Source organism: Conger conger, chromosome 11, assembly GCF_963514075.1.
Source record: "Conger conger chromosome 11, fConCon1.1, whole genome shotgun sequence".
Classification (NCBI taxonomy): Eukaryota; Metazoa; Chordata; class Actinopteri; order Anguilliformes; family Congridae; genus Conger; species Conger conger.
In genome coordinates this window covers 37,047,755-37,073,889 of record NC_083770.1, presented here as the reverse complement: position 1 = coordinate 37,073,889, position 26,135 = coordinate 37,047,755, and the positions used below count along the sequence as shown (strand labels likewise).

General features: G+C 41.3%; 1 protein-coding gene across 2 annotated transcripts in view; it reads left to right on the top strand.

The window, feature by feature from the left end:
• The window catches only part of ksr2 (kinase suppressor of ras 2), a 101,370-nt gene that overhangs the window by 3,300 nt on the left and 71,935 nt on the right, over positions 1–26,135 (top strand). For both annotated transcript variants that reach the window (XM_061261807.1, XM_061261806.1), the window contains exons 2-3: positions 16,270–16,410; positions 16,840–16,990. In XM_061261807.1, the coding sequence (XP_061117791.1) occupies positions 16,270–16,410; positions 16,840–16,990 (292 nt within the window). The remainder of the gene's footprint in view (positions 1–16,269; positions 16,411–16,839; positions 16,991–26,135) is intronic.

Here is a 26,135-nt window from a genome sequence, read left to right as displayed (position 1 = left end):
GCTATAAGGTGGTTAGTAGTGAATGCCAGGTTGGTTTGCAGAGTAAGCTAGTGTGATTGTAGCCTAGATCAGTTTAGTTTTGTGTGCATCAAGGCTTTATTATTACGTACAGTGGCATCCAGAATTATTCACACCTTTGATAAAGATGAGAAAAGAAAGTACTTAAAATGTAGGGGAGACTGGGGCATGTTGTCACACTTTTTACACTCTTTTATATATCTTGGGATCAATACATCATATTGTTAAAAACCAAATGAAAGAACAAAGTCTCAGGCATATATTTTGTATTCATTTCATTTTCATATCTTGTTTCAGTACAGACTTATAGGCATTTAAATAGTGAGTGTGAACACGTGACATGTTGCCCCATGAGCGGGTAAGTTTGCCTTGTTTGCTAATGTTAGCAATGTAAGCAATGTTAGCTTAAAGCAGGACACTAGCTAAAGTGTAACAAGACACACTATCCTCTCCTCTAACAAGTGCAAATGTATAATTGTTAAGATTTTTAACTAGAAGAAGATTATTACAAAACATATCAAGTTGATATTTTTTACTTTTCAATGTGAAAAATGGGAAATATGTGCTCACCTCACTTTACAGTGTGCTCTGGTTTTCCCAGACTGGATATGACATCAGACCATATAGAGGCACAAAACTAGTATTCCACTTTTAAGTAGCACCCTCCCCTACTTTAAGATAAACTTGATGTACTCAGGTATACTTTCATTATTTAATACACTGCAGCTAGTCCCATTTAAACTTTTTATTTTTATGTGCTGGCCATACACTGGTTAAGGGCAATGCCTCCATAGGCAGACATGTCACCAGGGGGAAATTAATGTGCATTATATTCTGTCTCCAGCAGTTGGAGTTATTGTTTGCTGTGGTAGTCCTCAGGCTATAAAGTTGTATGCCCTCTCAGAAATAAAGGTACGAAAAGTACCTAGAAAGGTACAAATGCTTGTCGCTGGGGTGGTACCCTATAGGTACATAAAATTGTACCGCTATCCAGCACTATATAACTCATTTGTACCTTTTTTGCTCAGAGAATGTATTAATTTGTACCCAAAGAGAACATTACTGTACTTTTGTAAATTTGAACAAAAATGTAAATCCACTGTCACTTTTTACTGAGAGTGTGGAAAAGATTGCCCATGGCAGATAATTTGGCATACTGTAGGATCCCCAGGTCAATAGGCCCTTGTTTCTGACACTGGGTAAAGTTAAACAAATTGCACAAGAAACTAAGAAGAAATTCTTCCCTTAAATAGTAATTTATTTAAAGGTTTTGTGGTATCACTGAGCTGTGGGAACCACAGCCCTAAGCCTGCATGCAGCCCATGAGCTGTGTACTGCCTGCTCACATACTCTATTAAAAATAGTAAAAACAAACAAACAAAAACGACAAACAAATGACCAATGGGTTCCAAAATGCATATTTCATGAGTTCATGAGCCGAGCGCCCTCTTTAAATACCTCTATGAACTGTTGGAGAACTGCACCTGAAGTTCCCAAACAAACAAAAAGCCAAACAAAACCGAACCGGAAATTAAAACTCACATAATTAAATGTAGTAATCGGTAAGTCTTTCATGAAATATGGTAAAATTACTGAATGTAAAACACATTTTTGTTTCATGTTAATCTGAACAATTTCTTAGCAGGCATTTTTTTTAAAGGTTTATAATGTTAGTTATGTTTAGTTTATTGTGCAAACAAAATTTTGATTGTTCTGTAAACATAATTGAAATCACAGCTCCTCTTTGAGTACTTTTTTCCCACTAGACATGTGCTGTTGAAACAATGCAATGGATTGTGAGGGGGTTGGTTAAAAACCTTCTTGCTTCTTTCTTGACATACATTTAAACCATCACATGATGTATAGGAACTGTAGTACCATGTGGTACATGGAGTTGTACAAACAATAAGAACTGCCAGGTTGCCTTTTACAGTACACAAAAAAAGCAGTTTTTCTCAATGGAAAATGTGCATTGCAACATAATATTAAGCAAGACATTCAGTGACACGGTAAAGTTGTGCTAGTACAGCTGTCCCTTTAAGAGGGAACCACAAGTTCTCAAGGGGGACCTGAAATTGTTGGGAAACAAATTGTACAAAAATGTGCAAATTGTTTTCCTCACCATTCGTACATGATAATGAAAATGTCTTCAATGAGAATTGAACAATATCTTGGCATGTGATACAGACATCACAAAAAGGAAAAACATTTCTCACACAAGGGATATTTAAGCCTCCAAATGTGAGTTCCACAGTAACAGTGTTCAAAGGCCAATGGAAGGCTTTGTCAAAGCGGTGTCTTTGTGGTGCAGTTCATAAACTGGCTTTAGGAGCTTTGAACTACGTGTCAGATTTTTTCTGAATTTTTATTGTTTTTGAATATTGATATTTATGTTTCTCTTGCAGGGGACTAGCAGTAGCAACACTTGAGATGGTAGGCTCACTGGAATAGGGTGATTCTGATTATGTACTAATAGCTGTAGAATCTATTACATTAAAAAAATGGAACCGTGTCTGGAGAGGTTTGCAAAGGTGCAGTGGATAAGTTCTCAAGGGGAATGAAAAGAAACAAACACAAATGGCATCAATATGCAGGACAGGTGAAGCAGCTTTTCAATCAGAAGCAAGGGTATGGATCACTGGGACTGTGATTGGTGTAGAGTAGAAGAGGGGCCTACCCAGGATCCGTCCATCCATCCATTATCCTAACCCGCTTATCCTGAACGGGGTCGCAGGGGGGCTGGAGCCTATCCCAGCATACATTGAGTGAAAGGCAGGAATACACCCTGGACAGGTCGCCAGTCCATCGCAGGGCCCTACCCAGGATGCAATGTGTTAATCATGCTGTGATTTATATGAGCAGGGGGTGAGGGTTCAGCAGATTTAAGCAGCTGTTGGAGATGTTAGCACAAGGGCATGATGTCAGCTGACAGGAGTAACCCCCCAGACCTGGTTGTGTTTAAGGCAGGGGTCTGAAACTGAAGTGATGAAGGGCCAGAATCTCTGCTTATTTTTGTGACTTCTATTCAGTCATCAGCCAATTTAGGCCTTGGAAACAAGGTGCGAGACTCTTCAGCCAATCAGGGACTTAAAGTGACTGTAAAGGTAAATCAGTGAATGGCTTCCGACTACATTGTACAGAGTTATTATGGTATCAATTAAGCATCAGCAACAGTAGAGAAATCAGGTACACTACAATATCAACTTATGTATATCAGTCTAAACATTTACATCTCTTCCTGTGTGGGGATTAAATAGGTGGAGTTCAATTTATTACAAGACTCTGAGCTATTGGTTCCAGATCTGACCTAATGGGCCAATACAAGTTTTCATCTCCTCCCATAGGTTAATGCCATTTTTACAGCTTGGGCTATGTGGTGGCATTATATGCAGTGGATAAGACCATTTCCTCACAGCAAAAACATCCTGGATTTGAATTTCTGTGTGGCACATTTTTGGAGGAGTTGAGGAGGGAGGGTCCACAGACCACACCCATACAATCCTGATGTCGTTTTCAGTACACTTTTTGTGTCTGATTTGAAATGTGTGTTATTATAGTTATTGGCATTACTTTGACTATATATTTGGTGGATGTGTAGTGGATACATCCCTCTGTGATAATGTATTGTTATTTAAACGTTTTTGCATAAGCGCAGGAACACATCATCAATAACCTGCACTGCTGCTCCAGCAGACATAGCTCCTAAAATTCAAAATTTTAGTTAGAGATCCCTGAGGATTTGGATAGAGTAGGTGATTGGTGTTCTCGAACTTGGTCCCAGGGGACTCCTGTTCTGTGTGTGTGTATGATGGTTTTTGTTACAACCCAATCCTAGAACTTTAGCAAGCTGTTATTTTTTCTTAATTACACTTTGTAATTAAGATATAGCTATGCCTACCATGAAGAATAAAAGTATCATATTCACATTGTGCTATACTGCAAATAATAATGAAAGTGTGGACACAAAAAACAAACTGTAGATAATGGAAAATTCAGAGACAAAGCAAATGAGAATGACCCAAGCCTAACATCGACTGCTGGTTTTCCACCCTCTCTTTACCTTTGGGTCAGGTGTGAAGATAGTCTGGCCAATCAGGAGGAAGGAAAACCAGGGGTGGATTTGTATTTGAGGGCCAGATTTTATTATCCTTGGTCTAGGCAGTAGGATTTGATTCCTGGTGTGATGGTCTCTGGGCATGTCATGGACGGTGCTCATCATGGAAGGTGTTGCCAATATTTAGCCTGGAATAGAAGGTAAATTCATTCATTGAATGAAACCTTGCACAAAATTTGTGCAGTCAAAAGTGCCACAGGATGTTTCTGTATTCAGGTCCACTCCTTCCCAACAAAGGTTTTCAAACTTGGGACCTGCGCTGGATTTTCCTGCCACCATAATTGCAACCATATTACGTCATGAATTTTCGGTGCATGTCACGTGTGCTATATTTATATCGCTGGACTTTTGTCTGACCAAATAATGATTCCATTTTCTGTAATATACAGTATGAATTCTGCTGTATAGAAAATTACTATTTTCTTTTACATTTCTTAGTTGACTAAATAATTGGCTGACAGGTGAAATCAATGAGGTTGCTGAACGTGTGGATACTTGCGTACTGTGACAAAACCATGTGGACCTACAAGAAGCATGTATTGTTTTTATGCAAGTTTCAGGGGAGAAAATTGAAGCTTTTAAACACATTTTCAGTTACCTTAATTGCCCAAGAGATTGGTTGTAAACCAACCCGGCATACAAGTTTCAGAACCACTTTCATAATCTGATTTGTGGAAACAAGCTGCAGAATCCAGTCTGTAGACCTGAAGAGACAAGCTTCAGAATCCAGTCTGCAGACATACAGGAACAAGTTTCCAGTCCAATCTAGACCTGCAGGCTTGGAATTCAATTCCTGTTGTGGGGCTACATATTCTGTGTGGGGCCCATGAAGCATGAGCCATCTTCCCTCTGTGAACTCAATAATCCAGATTGCATTTACTTTAGGATTCTTGTACATTTCTTTTGCCTGTATTTGGATGTTAGCTGAGTGAATCTGCGATTTGTATTTTTGTTCTTGGTTGGTGTAAGTTCAGTTATTTTTAGTGCTTTATTGATGTTGCTTTTATGCAGTATTTGCGGGTCAGGGAATGTTGTTAGGCAGGTAGACACTGTTGCTCATGTAATTCAGGTCGATCATCAAATCTGTCACTTGAATCCAAATCCAGCCCTGGGTTTCAGCAGAACCTGCAACCCACCAAGATGAGTGATTTCCAACTTTGCTGTAGAGCATGGATGGAGATTACAGTCTGTGTTTATTGATGATTGCTTGACTGAGGAATGCTATAGAAGTGAAATTCTCATTGCACACATTGCATTTTACCAAGAAGCTAGACTGCGCAATTGGACACGTTGATTCACAAGTAAATACAACATACAGTAGTCAAGACATTGCTGGTATGGCACAGTATTTATGTGTAGGACTGGCTACTATATTGATCACAAACAGCCCCAATGGAACACCTCTGTTGCAGTGGTCCTCACTCCTGGTCCCGGAGAGCCACGGGGTGTGCTGGCTTCTGTTGTTACTCAGCACTTAATTGATCAATTAAAGCAGTCCATTACACAGTTAACTCACCTCACCTGGTTTCTTGGGTCTGAACTGGCTGCTGATAGTGGCGAAAACAAAAGCCAGCACACCCTGCGGCTCTCCAGGACCACGAGTGAGGACCACTGCTCTGGGTTGGTCTGTGTGCAACCATGAACACGTCCACCCTTGAGCTGAACACGTGTTGTTGTTATGCCGGTGCAGGTAGTGTATGAGGATTGCTAGCAGCGTGATGAAGTTATTTTGGACTCCCTTGTCTAAAAATAGAGACCTTTTTGGTGCTGCAGCATCTTTGACTTCAATGTGGGATTGAAAGCAGTGTCATGAGAGCTTTTTTTTATAATGCAGTCAGCACCTTTTGTACCTGAAAAATAGACTGCCCTTTATGTTGTCCCTTTGCTTTGGGTCATCATTTTTAGCACCTTTCATATTTTAAATATATATTGCTTAATTCCCTCTCTCAAACCCAGTCTGGAACGTGACAATCTGACGCAAATGGGTGAAAATGACGTTTATACTGCATTTTAACATCTCTCTTGTAGCCAAACATTTAAGGAATGTTTGTGTTACATAAGAAAATGTGAGCCCAGCTGGTCATTAGTTGCGAAAAATGACCCATTTCATTTAAAGACCGTTGATGACAACCCACACATTTATTGATTTAAACACTGCTGTTTAGTGGCATTTTTTCAAAGGCATATTTTATAGATGATGCCGTTTTGAAAAACTGACATTGATAGCGGGTTTATGAGTATGTTTGCATTATATAAGCCTAATATGTACACCTCTTATTAGGTGGGTAATAAAAAAAGAAACTACTCAAAACATGCTGCATTGTTTAAAAATATATTGTTTTTCACTACATTCACAATCAGGCCTGTCTCTGTCTGGGTGTAACTGTATTAGCAAACTGACGTAAGAGCCACAGACTGTACAGTAACTAACGGCACATGTTGTACCTCTTGATGCTGAGTCCATCACATTAAAGTGTTGTGCTGCGTTGTGCTTTTGTTGGGCACAGTAGCTCAGTTGGACACCCAATCTGTACAGCGTGCTGCTGCAAATAATAACAGAATGACATCATTGTCATGAGGGAGACGTCCAATTTAGAATACTCATCTTTTTTCAAAACTCTCCTGAATTGTAGTTCTCAGATGTCTTGAAAAATGTAACAGTACTGTAGAAGGATGATAAAAGAGTCCAACTCGTTTTATTGGATTGACAGGTCCTGTGCTTCATGCTGACTTGAGATTTGTACACAGCAACATATTCAGCATAAAAAGCTCAGATAGCGTACTTCTAACTCTTATTAGTTACATATTAATACATTCAGTATTGAGAATATATTGGACTTGTGTAAACAATATTAGAGGTGATTTAACACAAGGAATTTGGCTTAGTAATAGTCCATTTAGACATAGAAATACACAATTGTATGTGTAAGACAGAAAAAAATCAAAAAGCATATTTCTGCCATTTCTATCTCATGATGTAAGGGCTTTGTGTGAAAACACTGAATATACTTATGTCATTTACACTGACCACTCAGTAGGCTACAAACCCTCCGATTCAGAGACTTCTAAACAGAGTCATTTGACTTTTCATCCAGAACGTAATCATCAAATTGTCCATGTGTTTACTGCAAATAAATCATTGCTGGCAACCAAAATACACTAATTACAAATAGGATGAGGGCAAAGTATATAATGATCTAGAACTGCTTTGTCATATATAGAGTTCATTAATAATCTGAGTTGTTAAACATTAAACATTGGCCTTAATGTAATCATAAGCAAATCTGTAATTTAATTGGTTCATAGTGACTCAGTTGTAACTGTTTTGAATAAATCTGAAAAAGGTGATTATATTCATATTTGCCATGCCAAGTTTTGAGTGAATCAGTCTATATCTGGGTGATACAAATGACTGATGTGATAAGTGTAAATTACACATTTTTCTTGTCATCAGGGCCATGTTTTCATCCTGAGCCACATTGCTTTCCTATGAAACTCAGACTGAACTTGATAAAGGGCTGTCCAAGTGCAGGGCATAGAACATGTCATGCCTGTGGACACGGCAGTTCATGGTTTTAAATGGCTGTCTATCATCACATTTCATGGCGGAATTTTAAACCATTACAGCCACGTGTGGATGTTTCATCAGAATTCGAAGATCGGTGGTCAATGGTTCAATCCCCAGTGTAGCCAAAACAACACCCACACAGCCACTGGGCCCTTGAGCAAGGCCCTTAACCCTGCATTGTTCCAGGGGAGGATTGTCTCCTGCTTAGTCTAATCAACTGTAAGTCACTTTGGATAAAAGTGTCAGCCAAATTACATGTAATGTAATGTAATGTTCTATTTGGTGGAGCTTAGCATTATTACATTACAGTTATTTTAGCTGATACTTTTATCTAAAGCGACATACAGTTGAGGCTAAGCAGGGGACAGTCCTCCCTGGAGAAATTTGGAGTTATACCGGGGATTGAACCACCAACCTTGCAGGTCCCAGTCATGTACCCTAGCCACTAGGCTACCGGCTGCCTATGGTGCTACAGTGCTACAGCGCTGTGCTCAGAAGTACAGCACCTAGCTTGAGATTTACAGAATTCTTTGGATGTTCTGCAGCATTTTGGAGAAAACCACTACTTCTGTTACCGTCTGCGTCATGCTTCTCACACCTGACTGATGTCTTTTTGTTTCAGCCGAAGGTGGCTGGCCAAATGTGCCAAAATATGATATGGCACAATTTTATCTCATTGTCATATTTGTTTTTGTCTTACAATGGATGTATATTTAAGGTGGCACGGATGGTTCAGTGGGTAGCACTGCCGCCTCACAGCAAGGAGGCCCTGGGTTCGAATCCCTGTCGGCCGGGGCCTCTCTGTGCGGAGTTTGCATGTTCTCCCCGTGTCTGCGTGGGTTTCCTCCGGGTACTCCGGTTTCCTCCCACAGTCCAAAGACATGCACGTTAGGCTGATTGGAGAGTCTAAATTGCCCGTAGGTATGAGTGTGTGAGTGAATAGTGTGTGTGCCCTGAGATAGACTGGCCACCTGTCCAGGGTGTATTCCTGCCTTTCGCCCAATGTATGCTGGGATAGGCTCCAGCCCCCCTGCGACCCTGATCAGGATAAGCGGGTTCAGATAATGGATGGATGGATGGATGGATGGATGTATATTTGCAATTGGGGATATTAAACTATGACGAATATGACGGATATTAAAACAAATTGTCGCAATTTGACAATTAGAAATTAAAAATAAATAAAACAGTAAATAGTATTCAAGTAACCAGTCAAACAAACTTTGAGGTGGACTGCCGTGTGTGTCGTGTGACTATTCAAAATCACCTCACCTACACCTAATATAGTGGCAGTTAGATGATAAAGATTTGAAAAAGCCAACATGGTGGCCCAACCATATGTGGAGATATTGTCATTAGGTCATTTTAGGTTGACATATTTTACTGTAGTCCACTGCACTTGGTGAGAGATGAAAGTTGTATTTTTTTGCTGTCTGGTCTTTTTACAGTAAATATGATGACTTAAATTAGTTCTGTAAGAGAGTTTTAATATTAAAGTGTTTGACAAGGACCTTAAAGAAAGATGATTCGTTTATGTCAGGGTAGTAAGGGAAATCCCTCCTGATGTTGAAGCCACTGTAGTGGTTCAGTGTGGATTTTCTAGTGAATTTTATGTTACTGGTTGTTGGGCCAACATGGAGAAACAGAGAGAAGACATATTTTAATCGGATGCATCTTATGTGTACATTATGAGTGTTCCATTTGAGAAATTATAAAGATTGGATCTCTTTAAGATTTCAGAACGGTTGAAACCATTCATGTAAGGTCCATCTTCTACCTACCCTCAGATTTGCTTCGACTTTTGCTTCAATGTTACGTTTGCAATGTCACTGTCATTCATTAGCTCCATTAATGCCGTTAATGGAGTTTTTCAGTGTACAGCTTAGGGTCACATTATATAAGGTCACAGACTAGTTACCAGCACAGGTTTGTGGAATAGCATGTTTTTGCCTGGAAATATTTGGTGCTGTGACGCACAGGATATCATTATCAAGATTGTCTCCAGGATCCGTCTTTCATAACAATGTGACATACAATCCTGTTTTTCTCTCCTATAACGAACTTGAAATGGCACTGTACAGTAAGACGTTGGTAGTGGTATTACTCCACATATTGAACATGTGATGTTTTGATGATATTGAAAGCAATACCACTGTTGCTTCACATCTTGTTTTGTAGTGTCGTATTACCAAGAAATGGCAGAGTCTTAATTAGAATTTGTGATTTGAGTTTTTAAATGTGGATTATTTGTTAGTCTGTTTGTGTGTTCTTTTCTGTATAGTGCTCATCTCACGTACTCAGGTATTTCTCTGAAAAATATTTATTTTGAAATGATTATGCCTATATTTATCTGAACCTTTACATAAAGGTATGTGGATTATTGAGTATGGCAGGATTATGAGAAACGGGATTTGTCCGTTTTTTTATTTGCAATAAATGTCAAATATTATTATTTTTTCTTATCTTCATTGTATATTGACTGGAGAATTGCTACGGTGGTCTTAATTCCAGGAACCTCCAATTCTGGAATTAAGAAGCCAGAAAAATGAAAATACCCAGGACATTCACGTGTATTACAGAAACAGAAAACTGCAGTGTTGCTCTTCTTTTAAAAACTGCTGTTCCACTTCTGCGGTCATTTACAAACCGTGACTGGATTAAGTGCTGTTTTATTGACCTGTTTGCTTCTTAGCAGTCCCCTGGCGCATTTAGTGAATGAAAGCTTAGCAGCCTGGGCTAAATGCTAGCTTAGGACGCCTGTTATCTGTTCACAGTAGTTTATCCCTTTAACCTGCCCGGCTGGCATTAATTAAGACCATCCGTGTCACAGTCCGTTTCTGGTGGACCACATCTTGAACATGTTTATTGTGATATTCAGTTACAAGTAATAATTTGGTTTTTTATTGAGCAGTAAATCTACTGTTTTGCCCATTATATGTTATTTTATATTTCTTATTTGAGAAACAGATTGGATCCGCCTGTGGATTTTGAATGCTACTTAAACCATAGCATAGCACTAGATGCACTGTAGCAGAATAAGACTTTAAACTAAGGTACTGGGTGCCCAGATAGAGGATCAGTGTGTATAAGGTATGGCTATAATAAATCTAAGTCGAATTTGTTCTGTGCTGCTTGCGTCATTTAAAGAAAAAGTTTTGGCAAATTGTATTAATTTATTTATTTGATAATTTGCATTTTGGCATGGTTGTCTGCTGTGTGAGGGAGTTAGGTGGGAGGGAAAATGTACTCACTTGTTCCTGCATTTGGCAGAATGAATTAGGTACTGTATATAGAGTATAGACCTATTACATTTAATGCTGTGAAATTTAAGCCTTTTTACTACTCATTTTTAGCTCTTGATTATCTTAAATGATAATATTGATGCGAAGAAAGTACCTCTAAAGCGAAGATTAAGAACCAAGTGAACTTTTAATAAGTGTGCATCTTCCTTTAACAGATTCATGGTGCAGTTGCTACATTATCTATGCCTATGGTACTCTGTGTTATCTATACACACCATACACTCATTGTTTGGCAACTGGTGAAATTAAAGTTAGGTTGAGCCTGGACCTGATATTTTCAGATACATTGCCCAAGAAACAGAACACTTGAGACATTTTCAGAACAGTAGCAGTAGGAATTTAATAAATATTCCTTAGTGAGGGGGGTGTACAGTATCTGTCAATAAGAATTTTCTCATGGAATACTGACAGAATGAAATGGCCCAGGGGAGTATCCCTGTGTTTATTTATTGATTTGTTTGTTTCTGTCTTCATTTATTTGCTCATTTATCATGCATGTGTTTGTGTGCATGTATGTGTTCATTTATTAATGTATGACGTCTTGTATTTGGGTTGCCTACCGTGTGGAGGAAAGAACATGTCCTTCTATGTACCCATACTTTTCAATAATAATTGCATTTACCTCTAACATTACCTAATTGGCAGCTGTTCTATGAAACACAATCAGTACCTTTTCCTTACAAGTATGATCTAAGTCACTATGTATTGAAAAATAAAGTGATGACAAATTATATAACATTACACACTAAACAAATACTGTACAAAATTAGGAGTTGCATAGGGAAGGGTCGCCCCTAGGCTGGATGTGGTTTTCTGATCTGGGAATGTTGGCTATGGATGGATCCTTAAATGTTTTAAATGTTTTTAATTTTGTTGGAAAGAATGTACAGGCCATTTTACCATTACCTACCAATAACTTTTCTAATTATTTTATTTTTGGGGTGGGCGGGGGAGTACTGATACAGACATGTGAGAATTTGATCAGTCTATATCATAGAATATAAGTTTTGAAAGCTAGACACAGATTATCTTTGCGACTGACTGTAACGTAGTTATTCCTTGGAGACTTAACTCCTCCGTACGTGATGAGCCAATGAGAGGTGGCGTGATATCAAGAAAGAATCGTTCCAGGAAGGATGTTAGAGCAAGAGTGAAACAAAACTGCCAGGAACAGCTGCTATGGACAGATTTTTTATGATAATTAGTCAGCACTATTACGGTAACCCTTACCTGAGTGTGAGTCATCTACGGTATGTTCCCTACGAGATATCTAAGGCCATCAATTGTGACAATATAGTCATTTCTCTTGTTTATTTTATGGCTCTGTGCTAATCGACAGTGCCATACACCGGTGACTTCAATCAAAGTGCAATGTGCATGAATAAATACATGCTATTGCTAATGCTAATATAGAGACCCCTCAAAAGTATTGGAACTGCAAGGCCAAAGTCCTTTGTTTTTGCAATACACTGGATACATGTGGAGTTGAGATAAAAAGATGACAAGAGTTCCGAATTTAAACTTTTATTTCCTGGTATTTACACCTAGATGTGTTCAGCTACTTAGAACATAGCACCTTTGGTATCAGACCTCCCAATTTTTAGGTGAGCAAAAGTATTGGAACAGAAAGTATTTAAGTATATTAAAGTAAATAATACTTGATATTTGGTAGCATATCCCTTTCTTGCAATGACTGCATCAAGTGTGTGACCCATTGACATCACCAAACTGTTGCATTCTTCTTCTGCTTTTCCAGGCTTTTACTGCAGCCTCTTTCAGTTGTTTTGGGGGGGGGGGGGGGGGGGTTCCCTTCAGTCTCCTCTTCAGGAGATGAAATGCATGCTCAAGTTGGTGTGATTGAATTGACAAGTCTAAAACCTTCCACTTTTTCTCCCTAACAAAGTCCTTTGTTGTGTTGGCAGTGTGTTTTGGGTCATTGTCTTGCTGCATGAAGTTCCTCCCAATTAGTTTGGATGCATTTCTCCATAAGAATGTTTTTGTAGACTTCTGAGTTCATCCTGCTGCTACCATCATGAGTTACATCATCAATAAAGATTAGTGAGCCCACTCCAGAAGCAGCCATACAAGCCCAAGCCATGACACTTCTTCCACCGTGCTTCACAGATGAGCTTGTATGTTTTGGATCATGAGCAGATCCCTTCTTTCTCTACGATTTGGCCTTTCCATTACTTTTACTTTTACATTACTACTACTGATGAGTGGTTTGCATCTTGCGGTATAGCCTCTATATTGTTGCTCTCTAAGTCTTCTTCAAACAGTTGATTGAGATACCTTCACCAGCTGCCCTGTGGAGATTGTTTGTGATGTCACTGACTGATGTTTTGGGGATTTTCTTCATAGCTCTCACAATGTTCCTGTCATCGACTGTTCTGTCATTTCCTTGGTCAACCTGTTCGATGTCTGTTGCTCAATACGCCAGCGGTTTCTTTCTTTTTCCAAGTGGTTATGCAAGCTATCCCCAATGCTTGAGCAGTGACTCTGATCGATTTCCCCTCTTTTCTAAGCTTCAAAATGGCTTGCTTTTCTCCCAAAGACAGCTCTCTGGTCTTTATGTTGGTTTATCTTTTCTAACACAAATGCAGTCTTCACAGGCAAAACCCATGGCTAAAACCAAGAGTAGACATTCAGAACTATTTATTGTTTAACCAATCAATCTAACAGGACACATCTGGGCAACAAGAACTACCTATCAGTCATACCTATCGTGATACCTATCAGATACCTATCATGTTCCAATACTTTTTTTTTATTCACCTAAAAATAGGGTTTTGGTTGTGATATGTTCTAAGTTGTTTAACAAATCTAGATAAAAATGACCAGGAAATAAAAGCTGAAATGTGGATCGGTCATCTCATGTACATCCTTTGACCTCAAACTCAATTGTCTTCAGTATATAGCAAAAACAAAGGAATTGACCTTGCTGTTCCAATACTTTTGGAGGGGACTGCGTATATTTGGAGAGCTAATTGTGATTATTATTGTGTGTTTAAATGAGTTAATACCTAGTAGTTACTGTCAATAATGGTGTTTTTCACCAGCTAATTGTTGCTTTCACAAGAAATCAACACAAATACATTCTGTGGGGAGTCTGGGGGGTTGATGTTGAACTGTGATGTTGAGATGTTACACTAAGCAAGATTTTATGTTGTACTTTCCCTAATTTTTTTCTTGTACAAGGGCTTATTAAAAGACAATAAAAAGACTTGCAGGTTAATAACAGGGTGTTGCTGTAAAAGAGCATGTTTGCTCAGTCAACCTACCCTGTGTAAATAAAGGTTAAATTCTAATTTAGCTGGCTCAGTGCTCACTACAGATTAGGCTATCCCTTTAGGCCATCCAATGTTTCAGGTGTGACACTTCCCATGGCTTCCAACGGAGGCTTTATGGGCATAACCTTTGTGTTCTGTTTGTTCATCAGCACCTGTTAGCCTGGGTCAAATATACTCAGGACATTATTGGAATTTTAAATAAATACTGAAATAAAATGTATGGACTAATACTCATTACATATTATCTTTTTCTTCATTCCTAAGAATATAAATACTATATACAGTACTGTGCGGAAGTCTTAGGCACCCTAGACTTTATTATGTATGTTTATTTTTATTTATGTTTTTTTTTGTGTGTGTTAAATAACACATTTGAGATTTCCAAATATTCATTTTCCAAAAGATTTCATTGGATTTAAAGAGACATTTTTGTATTTAATTTAAAAAAGTAGCATATTACTATAAGCAATTGATTACTTTTCACAACCTCCCTACTGATTGTCTTATAGAACTGCAGGACAGCGTTGGCTATCTCAGAGAAGTGATGCAGTTTTAACGCCAAGGGTGGTCACAAAAAATAATGATTTGATTCAGTTTTTAACTGTGTTATACAGGTGCCTAAGACTTTTGCAAAGTACTGTATGATTAGGGATTGTCATTTAAGAATCAAAGTTGCATTCATTTTTTGTGAAGATGTAATTTATAGTATATCAAAATCTGCTATTATGAAGGCATTGGTGTGGGGAGCGTATATCTATGAAAAATGTGAGTGGAGTAGTCTACATGTATATATATATTTTTTATATATATATATATATATATATATATATATATATATATAATATAGATATATATTGTTTTGAACTGTCATTCTCAATTTGTTTTAATCTTTATCTTATATTCAAAGAAACTATATAGGCAAAAGATGAAGAACAACAAATCAAGAACCAAATGTATGCTGGCTTAGTCAATGTAATAATGAATATGTAATGCATTTTTCAATTGTGTCATTGTTCTTTTACTGAAAGTTGGTCAATTTGAACCAAAAAGAATTAAAGGCAAAAGTTAAAGGCAAAGTTTGAGAAACAGCCAATGGCCTATACAAAGGTGATTTATAAACATTTATCTAAAACCAATCAAACATTTTCCCTATATTTTATTTCCACATATCTTATTGTGCCTTGTGAATGTAATTAGCCACACACAAGCTTGGACGGATGTCAGAATTAAAACATTGCACAGTAGGCAGTGATATCTGTAAAAGATGAGTTGTCACATAATTTTGGGTTTATGTGTGGCTGCAGTTTTTCTACTGTACAGTAAAAATGGTGGACGCAGTGTCTGGCACATTGTTTTCCTGTCCCTCTTGTGGCCTTAGTTGTTAACTGCAACTGAAAGCTGAACAGGAGCATCTTATTTTGCTACTAGAGCAAGAAATGTGCACTAAACAAAAACCATAATCTAAAGCAGAACACAAGTCCAACTGAAACACATTGTAAGCATGGAGATTAATTTGAATGTTGTTTCTCTGGCTTTGAATATGGCCTTGGTTGGAAAACTGTGATGACGACGATGATGATGATGAATTGAACACACTAATTAAATCATTTTGGGTTTTAGTGCTTATCACTGCTAGGTGGAATGGCAAATATCTTACATGTAGGGGAAACACAGACATATATAGAAAAGATACAGTGTACCTTATGGAGATGAGGTAGTAGTGTGAAATAGTTGGGTTTAAGTGTGTCCCAGAGCGGATCGTGGTTGTAGAGGAGAATAAATTAGATTCAGGAATTAAACTCTGGGGTCTGCTGAGGACAGCATGGCTGAGTTATTCAGACGTGGTGTGGGGTTTGGTGGAGGGGTTTCCCTGATCTCTGAAAACTTGCCTGTCTCTCAAGGTAAGCTAGTGGGGGGGGGGGTTAGGCGGGGCAGGGGCTTCCCTGATTTCTGAAAACTCCTCTGTCTTTCTTCCAGGGTAAGCTAGTGAAGTACTTCAGCCGGCAGTTGTCCTGTAAACGCAAGGTCTCCTTACCTGAGAGGAACACTGAGCTGGAGGAGTTTCCTCACCTGGGCCACTGGTTCCGCATCGTCAACATGAGGAAGGAGGTCACAGAGGTGCGCTTCTCTCTCAGTTTAGCTTTTTCTTTTTTGTCTTCTTCCACTTCTTCTTCTACACTCTCAGAAATAAAGGTATGAAAAGTGCCTTAAAAAGGTACAAATGCTTGTCACTGGGACAGTACCCTATAGTTTGATAAGATTGTTCCCCTAGCTAGCAATATATAATTCATTTGTACCTCATTTGTACCCATAGAGAACATTACTTTACTTTCAGGGTACATTTGGGAAATTTGATCCTTGAAGAACAAAAATGTACCTCCAGGTTACTTTATTTCTGAGAGTGTAAGTAGAGGTATAACATTAATATTCATACATTGCTAATGTGTTTTAAATGTTTGGTTGGGTTTGACTCAAACCACTCCTGTCAGGTACTAAAGCTATTGCTGTGATTACGCTTTAATCCCATCTCCTCCTGTGTGCTTCCAGGAAATCGGGCCAGGTCAGATGACCCTGGAGGGCCTGCTGGAAATGGAGGATGAGCAGGTGTGTGAGACTGTGCAGAAGTTCGGCGCCAACACGGAGGAGTGTGCTCGCCTCAACGCTGCCCTCTCCTGTCTGCGCAGTGTCCACAAGTCAGGTGAGGTGCTGTCTGTCCTCTCTGCAAGGCAGGGAGAGTGAGCACGGTTTTAAACGCTCTGAAGCAGCGCTGCTCAACTGCTCATCCTGCGGGCCGCTGTATCTGCCGACATTTACTCCTACTGAGCACTACGCCGCCCGATTTCACTGATTATTATTATAGCTGTTTGGTTCTGATAATAAGCTGATTAGTCAAATCATGTGGTGTACCACAAGGCAGAAGCAAATGCCTGCAGACACTGCAGCCCACAGGACGTGGAGATGAGTAGCACTGCTCTAAAGAGTCAGTTCTTTGGATTTAAGTCACACCTTAAAGCAGGGATCATTAAATCTGGCCCTGGTTTTTATTTTCTCCCAGGCAATTAGCTGAACAATTAGCACTAGCATTTATGCCATCTGACATTTCAGGCACATTTCTTGAGAAGTGAAGACTCATGTTCTCATGTCTCTATCAGTGCTACTCAACTCCACATCCTGCAGGCTGCAGTGTCTGCAAACATTTGCTCCTACCGTGCGCTACACCACCTGATTTCACTAATTGGCTTATTATCTGAACCAAGCAGGTAAAGTAATTAGTGAAATCAGGTGGTGTAGTGCACAAATACCTGCAGATACTGCGGCCTACAGGACATGGAGTTGAGTAGTGCTGTTCTACATTATCATTTTACTGTGATCGCTGCAGCCAGTTCTCTCATTTAGTCAGGGTAATTGGTGGAAACAACAAACTTGCATACACAGCGGGCATCCAGGATCACTAGCGCCCACCGCAGACTGTACCTGTTTTCTGTGGTGCGTATTTGTATTTATTCAGTTCAGTTCAGTTCAAGTATCAGAAGGTCAAAAGAAGGGCACACACCAGGCCTGAGTCCTCAAATGCCAAGCACAAGTTAAAACCCTCAAACAATCGCAAGAAAAAACTCCTGAAATTATCTGATGTGGGTGCAGGTTTTTGTTTTAGCCCAGCACTACACCTGATTCAAACAATTAACTTATCATTTTTTTTGGCATTCAGTAGAATTTTGATTGGTTTGTACCAAACTGGTCAGAACCACATCCCATTTGGCTTGAAGAAAAAACAAGTTCGTTTTTCAAAAAAGGAAAAGTTGCATGTCCACTGTTAGCGTAAAGACATTTGGCCTGGCTTTGTTCTTAAATTATATAACCTCAGGACTCAGGGGTGTCAAACTCAGGTCGTCGAGGGCAACAGTGTCTGCAGGTGTTTGTGGTTTCGTTTCAGTGAGCAGCCAATTAAGACCTTGGGAACAAGGTGTGTGTACTCCTTAGCCAATCAATGAATGTATTGCTGGTGCTGAAACACACTGAAAACCAGCAAGCACTCTGGCCCTTCTGACTGGATACTGACCCCTGTGACAGCCTGTATTTATTCATAAATGTATTAAACTAGTGCCTCATACTTTTCATTACATTTCATTAGAGACAAGCAGAAATCAAAATGTGCTTTTTCTTCAATTTAATCAATTCTTCATAACCATACCAACACATCTTAAAGTACACACACTGTATTCCAGAAAATATATCAAATTGTAATACTTGTGTATTTTCACACGAAAGTTTTTTTGCATCCACTTCCTGGAAAACAAGATTATCCGTAATTTGACATCATAGTGTACCAGTGGGCATTTGACGTCCCCCTCCTCATTTGTTGTCAATCAAGTCGACTCTCTGGCCCCCCCCCCCGAAAGATCCTTTTTACTCACATATACCTCATATCACGGAAGCTAGTGCTGCTGTACTTAACTTCCCATGTCTGTCTTTATCTACAGTACAGTCTGTCTGACTCATCCATAAAGATTCATCATTGCTACACAGTGGAAAAGTAAATAGAAAAGTATGGAGTCTAAATCACACTGCTTCTAATGTGTGTGAATCCCGTCTGCCCAACCCTGCCCCTGCTAACACAAAAAGCTGTCAGAACATTGCTGCCATGTAGTGGCAATGTTATCACATAACATTGGTAAAACATTCCAGTAGCATTGTGAGAACACTGTGTGTTAGCCGCATTCCTGTAGATCTATTATCCTTGTAGGTTTCCACTCCAACCCTGTGTACCTAATTCAACAGCCAGTGATCTCCTTCTAATTCTCCTTCTTCTCCTGCTAATTAGTAGAATAATTAGCCAAATTAGGGTTGAAATGAAAACCTGCAGGAACATAGATCTCCAGGAACAGGTTTGGGCAGCCTAAGTGTAAATTTATCCCAAGTTTGAGGAAGCTCTATATCAGGGGTCTGCAACCCTGGAGAGCCGCAGGGTGTGCTGGTATTTGTTTCCATCTTAAAATCAACACCCTGTTGAGACCCAGAAAGCCAAGTTAGGCGAGTAAACTGTGTAATTAAGTCACAGCGAGAATCAGCAGAGCCTGCGGCTCTCCAGGACCAGGGTCGCTGACCCCTGCTCTATATTCCAAACAGCACATGTAATGGCCATCTTGGGTAATGGCCATATTGCTCTTTTGGATCTACATGGCAGTCCATAAGTATTTGGACAGTGACACACTCTTTGTTTGCTTTGGCTCTGTGCTCCAGCACATTGCATTTGAAATGAAACAATATAAGGTTAAAGTGTAGACTGTGAGCCGGTATTTACATCCATATTGGGTGGACCATGTAGGAATTGCTGCCATTTTTATACAAAAAGCCTCCATTTTGGGGGGCTGAAAGTAATTGGACAAATTAACATAATCTTACTATGAGAGGAATTGAGATTGCGGGTGACCAGAGGAACCATCAACGTTGGAATAAGGGATGCCCTGCTGAAAAAAAGAGCTCCAGATTTTGAAACAGCTGGTAGCTGGTTGACCAGTCCAGACCAGCTCCCTGCTCAGCACATTTTAGCTGGTTGACCAGTTCAGACCAGCTCCCAGCTTGACATGGTTTGACCAGCTGAAGCTATGTTTTGAAAAAGCTTTGAACCAGCTACCAGCTCACACAGACTACCAGCACTAGCGGGTTGACCGGCTCATACCCAGCTACACCAGCTTTAAGACCAGCTGGCCTAGCTGGATTTTACAGCACGGTGTAGTATAATGGTTAGGAACCTGGGCTTGTAACCTAATGGTTGCAGGTTTGATTTCTAAGTAGGACACTGCTCTTGCGCCCTTTAGCACTTCACAATATATCCAGCTGCATAAACAAATACTATGAAAAAATTCTGCAGTAAGAGCACCTGTTAAATAGCTTTATTTGGCTGGGAACTCCCTGCTTTGTAAAGCAGAAGACGGATGGGCTCTAAAGCCGGGTTCTGTGTGAGCTTTCTTCCCATTGGTGTGTTTTTTCTCACCACTGTTTGAGTTTTTCTCCCCACTGTGGAGTTTTCTTTTACCTCTTGTGCTTGCTATTTGGGGGTTCAGGCCTGGTGAATGCCCATGTTTTACCCTTCTGTTACTCTGTAAAGCGTCTTTGTGACAGGCCTCTGTAAAAAGTGCTATGCAAATAAAATTCACTGATTAAAAAAGCCAAGCATTACATTACATTACATTATTGGCATTTGGCAGACGCTCTTATCCAGAGCGACGTACAACAAAGTGCATACCCATAACCAGGGATAAGTTCGCTGAAAGACCCTAGAGGTAAGTACAATTTCAACTGCTACCTGTACAACAAAGATAAGGACAAGGGCCATTTTTTTTTTATTTATTTATTTTTTTTTTTTGAACAAACAAACAAACAAACAGAGCAAAAGTTACCAAAGTTAACTATCCAAACACTGCTTACCTAGCCAACTAAAAATACCGATACACAAAGCAAGTCACAGAGACAACAATTAAGGTTCACAGGGAGGTAGGGAGGGATGGGGAGAGGTGCTGCTTGAAGAGGTGTGTCTTCAGCTTGCGCTTGAAGGTGGGGAGAGATTCTATAGTTCTGACCTCAACGGGGAGTTCGTTCCACCACCGTGGAGCCAGAACAGACAGTAGTCGTGAGCGTGAGGTGGAGGTTCTGAGAGGGGGAGGTGCCAAGCGGCCTGTGGAGGCTGAACGAAGAGGTCTGGCAGGGGTGTAGGGTCTGATGATTTTTTGCAGATAAGCTGGGGAAGACCCTTTAACTGCTTGGAAGGCTAGCACCAATGTTTTGAATTTGATGCGAGCCATGACAGGCAGCCAGTGGAGGGAAGTAAGCAGGGGGGTGACGTGTGAGTATTTGGGAAGGTTGAAGACCAGACGAGCTGCTGCATTCTGGATGAGTTGGAGGGGTCTGATGGCGGACGCTGGGAGGCCAGCCAAGAGGGAATTGCAGTAGTCCAGGCGGGACAGAACCATCGCTTGGACCAGGAGCTGGGTCGAGTAGGGGGTGAGAAAGGGGCGGATTCTCCGTATGTTGTATAGGAAGAACCTGCAAGACCGGGTCACCGCCGCAATGTTCTCGGAAAGGGACAGTCTGCTGTCCATCACCACGCCGAGGTTCCTTGCACTGGGTGACGGCGTGAGTGTGGTATCCCCGAGGGAAATGGAGAGATCCAGATGGGGAGAGGTATTAGCAGGGATGAATATCATTTCAGTTTTACCTGGGTTGAGCTTTAGATGGTGGTTGTCCATCCAGCTCTGGATGTCCCTCAGGCAAGCAGAGATACGGGCTGAAACCTGCGTATCAGACGGCGGGAACGAGACGAAGAGTTGGGTATCGTCCGCATAGCAGTGGTAGGATAGCCCATGTGCAGTGATCACAGGGCCAAGGGAGCGAGTGTAGAGAGAAAAAAGAAGCGGGCCAAGGACTGAGCCCTGGGGAACTCCTGTGGCGAGGGGCCGAGGTGTCGATACCAAACCAGCCCAGGCAACCTGGAAGGAGCGACCAGAGAGGTAGGACTCAATCCAGTCCAGGGCTGTGCCACAGATGCCCGTTGCTGACAGGGCAGACAGGAGGATGGAGTGATCCACAGTGTCGAAGGCAGCAGAGAGATCTAGAAGAAACGTTTGTCTGCTGCCCTCCGAGTGAATGCGATGGCCATCTGAGGATAAATTATAAAGTACTGTATTTAAACATCTGTAGAGTCTGGTTTAGTGGTCAGAAATGGGAGTGTGACTCACAGGTAATTTGCCTGTTACATTTTTAAGTCACACATAGAGCAGTACAATTGTACCCTGGAGCAACTTACATGACGAAAAAACGTGTTCAGTAAGGCCCGAAACATATCTTACGCTTAGCACGCTTCGAGCTGCGCACAGTCAATTTCCGGTATTGTCATTTGTGATTGTGTACTTGCACTTACGTGCTATATGTTTCTGTCACAAAGACTTGAGCTGGTCAAAGTATGTTGGACCTGGTCTGAACTGGTGAACTGCCTACCAGCTACCAGTTTTTTTCCTGCAGGGTGGTCTTCTCTATAAGCCTCCTTTCACCTTTTCTCAATGAACTGGATAATACACAAGGAGGGCAGACTCATCCACTCACACCATACCATTTACATAGATAATGCACTTACTGCTTAATGAAGGAAGTGGCCCATTGCTCCAGGAAGAATTATTCTAGTAGCCAATCTGAATTACTGCATACAGTATTCAGTAGGATCTTGGCTCTGGCATTAGGCTGTCTCCATTGGCTGGTGTTGAAGCAGACAAACGTTTCGTGAAAAAGGTTTTTCATATTTCATTAAGCTTCTGAAATCTGGTGCATTTTGGTTCAGAGGAATGTACCCATCCAAACAGATATTTGTCATTCCTTTGTGTACTTTTGTCCTTGTCTTCCTGCTGTCCAGTAAGTGATTCCAATTTGGGCCGGTCTCATGTTCAGTCATTTGAGTGATTGACTTCTGGACCGAGAATCTACTAGCAGAGGTGGAAAGTCCAGGTTCAGAAAGTTAAAGTCCTCCCCGATATTTTGTTCTGACCACCTGGTTTTGCTAATTAGCAAAATTCTTCTGCCAGGAGGTAGAACATAATTTGTGAAATCAGCTGGTTGAGTTCATGTGTGGAAGAAACACCTGGCAGGACTTTTTATTTATGACTGGACTTTCCACATATGTCTTCTTGTTATTATCTACTACAGAAGCCTATGCTCTGACGGTGCAAAGCTCCACAGAAACAACAATAATAATATAATATATACAGGTGTGGGGTTAAGGCAAAGAAAAAGCTCATATTACAACCATTGGGCATAGCCATGGAACAAACATGCTAATAGCCCATTCCTGTTATGAAAAACAAGCCTGAAGTTATTTGCATCCAACAGGAGATGGCGCCAAATCCTCAGGAAAAAGTCAAGCCATTGCAGCATGCGACATGGTTATTTTTGTGCTGTAATCCCATCAGCATTAGCTCTTATACATGTACTGCTGTTTTTAATACAACGCAGTAAATGAGGAAAACAATAAACTAAGGCAACAGTTGTTAGAGCCAAGGGGAATTGTGCATTCACTGATGGGATTCAATAGTTTTGTCCGCTAAATGCTTTCTTTATAGTACCCGATTGATACTATTTTCTAGTGAAATGTGGAATAGTTAAAACAAATTTGTCAACACATTCTTCGGTTTTTATCTCCGGATAGGTGTACATGAATTACTATCCCACTACTGTCATTTTCTAGTCTTCCAACAGAGGGCAGCAAAGATACATTCATTCAGGAAATCACCCTCACCTTTAAACGCAGTGCCTAAAAACGACAGCAGAGGGCAGCACAGCCACAGGAAAAACTGGTACTGTACTTTTAACGTACAACACATTCTCTATATTGTGGAGGGAGGGAGGCGAAATTAACTTTAAATTGATAATGACTCTCAACCAAATTTTTTTTCGACTTGCGTTGCTGGCCGATTTGTATATGGATTGTCCCTCTCTAACCTATTTCTCTTGACCTAAGTTCATTTTCTGCGACGAAATTGACCTTGTGGACTTCAAATATTTTGATTAGAATAAAGAGATACATTTTTAAATGTGTAATTATTTTTTCCTTTTATACATTTTTATCAGACAGACTTTTCCAGAGTGATTTATGTGCAAAACATTGAAAACTGAAATTATTTGATAGGCAAAGTAATTTAGCACACAATGGCAGCGTTACTGCATTAGACGCAATCAAGCAGAAATGAACAGACTTCTAATGGGTGAGCCTCATTGAAATGTGAGTGTTTGTTAATCAGTTAATCATGCAAAACAGTGAAAAACAGGTTCAGGGTGGTTATTTAATAAGGGTAAATGATCTGCCTTCCAACGTGAAGCTCACCTGCTGCCACCATTTAAAAAAATCTGTTCAACTAAAACGTTTACAGCCTGTTTAATCGAAGCATAAAGAACAAGACAGTGATACAGGTTTTGTTAACACTTCAGGGAACCACTTTCAAGTCAATTTTAGCAAACAGGCTTTTTTATCTGCAAAAATAAAGAAGTAAAATAGTGAAGAAGTGGCATCTCGACAGGCTATTTGTATGTATTTAAGGCTGTGGGGCCGGATTCACATTCATAGCGTGTCTGGGAGTCCCGTGGCACGTAACGTATGGATCTCTCACCGATCGGCCGTTATCTCACCCCCCCGAGCCCCCTCCCTCTCCGCTGCAGCCTGAGGGGGATCTGTGGGTGTCGTTGGGCCAGACTGATGACTGAAACGCTGGTGGTGGGCAGGTCTGCTTGCTCTAAATCCTGCCCGGAGTCAGGGAGAGTGGGCTGTGGCTTTAAGATCGGCGGAGCCTTGCTGGGCTGGCCTGCGGGGGTCTGGCGGGGGTCCTGCGGGGGTCCTGCGGGGGTTCTGCGGGGGTCCTGCGGTGGTCTGGCGGGGGTCCTGCGGGGGTTCTGCGGTGGTTCTGCGGGGGTCCTGCGGTGGTTCTGCGGTGGTCTGGCGGGGGTCCTGCGAGGGTTCTGCGGGGGTTCTGCGGGGGTCCTGCGGTGGTCTGGCGGGGGTCCTGCGGGGGTTCTGCGGTGGTTCTGCGGGGGTCCTGCGGTGGTTCTGCGGTGGTCTGGTGGGGGTCCTGCGAGGGTTCTGCGGGGGTTCTGCGGGGGTCCTGCGGTGGTCTGGCGGGGGTCCTGCGGGGGTTCTGCGGTGGTTCTGCGGGGGTCCTGCGGTGGTTCTGCGGTGGTCTGGCGGGGGTCCTGCAGGGGTCCTGCGGGGGTCCTGCGGGGGTTCTGCGGGGGTCCTGCAGCCTCCCACTGCAGCCGAATGGGTTTAAGTGTGGAGCAGGCCTCACTGATCACACTTCTCCTCCGGGCTGAGGCCAGCTCTGGAGGAGGCGGGTGGAGGGGGGATAACGGGCTCGTTCCAGGGGTGGGCAGGAAAACGGAATAACAGGGAGAAGGGGGTCGTCTCCCCCCGCCCCCGAAAAGCACAACTGCTCCTTTTATCCGCTGAGACCAGCGGGCTAGGTTTCTAAACCCACGGTACGAAAAAAAACCCCAAAGCGCACGCCTTATATAATGAAATTCACTGCCTGCTCGTTCTGAGAGGAAAGCTGCCTTATGGGAAACCTCTCCCCCTCATCCCATCTGCACCCCACTGTGTGTGCGGAGGAAAGCCCATTATGAAACCTGTATAAAACTGTAATTGGCTTGTAACGCATTTGTTCAGCTCCGATGGAGTTGCGGTTTGCTCGGCCTCCATGCCGATCCTCGTGGAACAGGGAGTAATTAATTTTTAGGATCACAATCATTTCTGGAAGTCATTTTCATCCATTATACTGCGGTCCTTCCTTAATTAATTGAGTTTTTTTAATGGAAGATCAGCTTTCAAGGGGAAACAGAATCTCCGCGTACGTCTGTGTTTGTACTCAGAAACCCTGGGAGATTCACTTTATTCAGTTTCTCAGTCGATTGATTTACAAAAAAAATATATAGAACACAATTTGAATTTCTAAATTATCTTGCCCTGTTTGCATATGGAAATGGCCTTCAAAATTATATCTGTGGGGCAACAATGAATTTATGAACAGGTGAAAAGTCTTTCGTTTGGATTTGAGAGAACTTTGTTCGGCGCCGTGCTTTCTGCCGAGCGGTGGAAAAGGAACCAGCCGTCCTCCTGTGTCTGTGCGCGCTGGAAGGGAGGCGAGTCAGAGAGGAGTCAGAAGAGATTGTATTTTTGAGACGAGTGTATTTTTGTTAACTTTGACGCAAATGCGGCGGGTCTGTTTCAGGCCTCTCCACAGGAGACCCAGAGGACCTTTTGGGGATGGGGGGCGGGGGGTGTCTGCTGCTACCTACCACTCAGCTGCCCC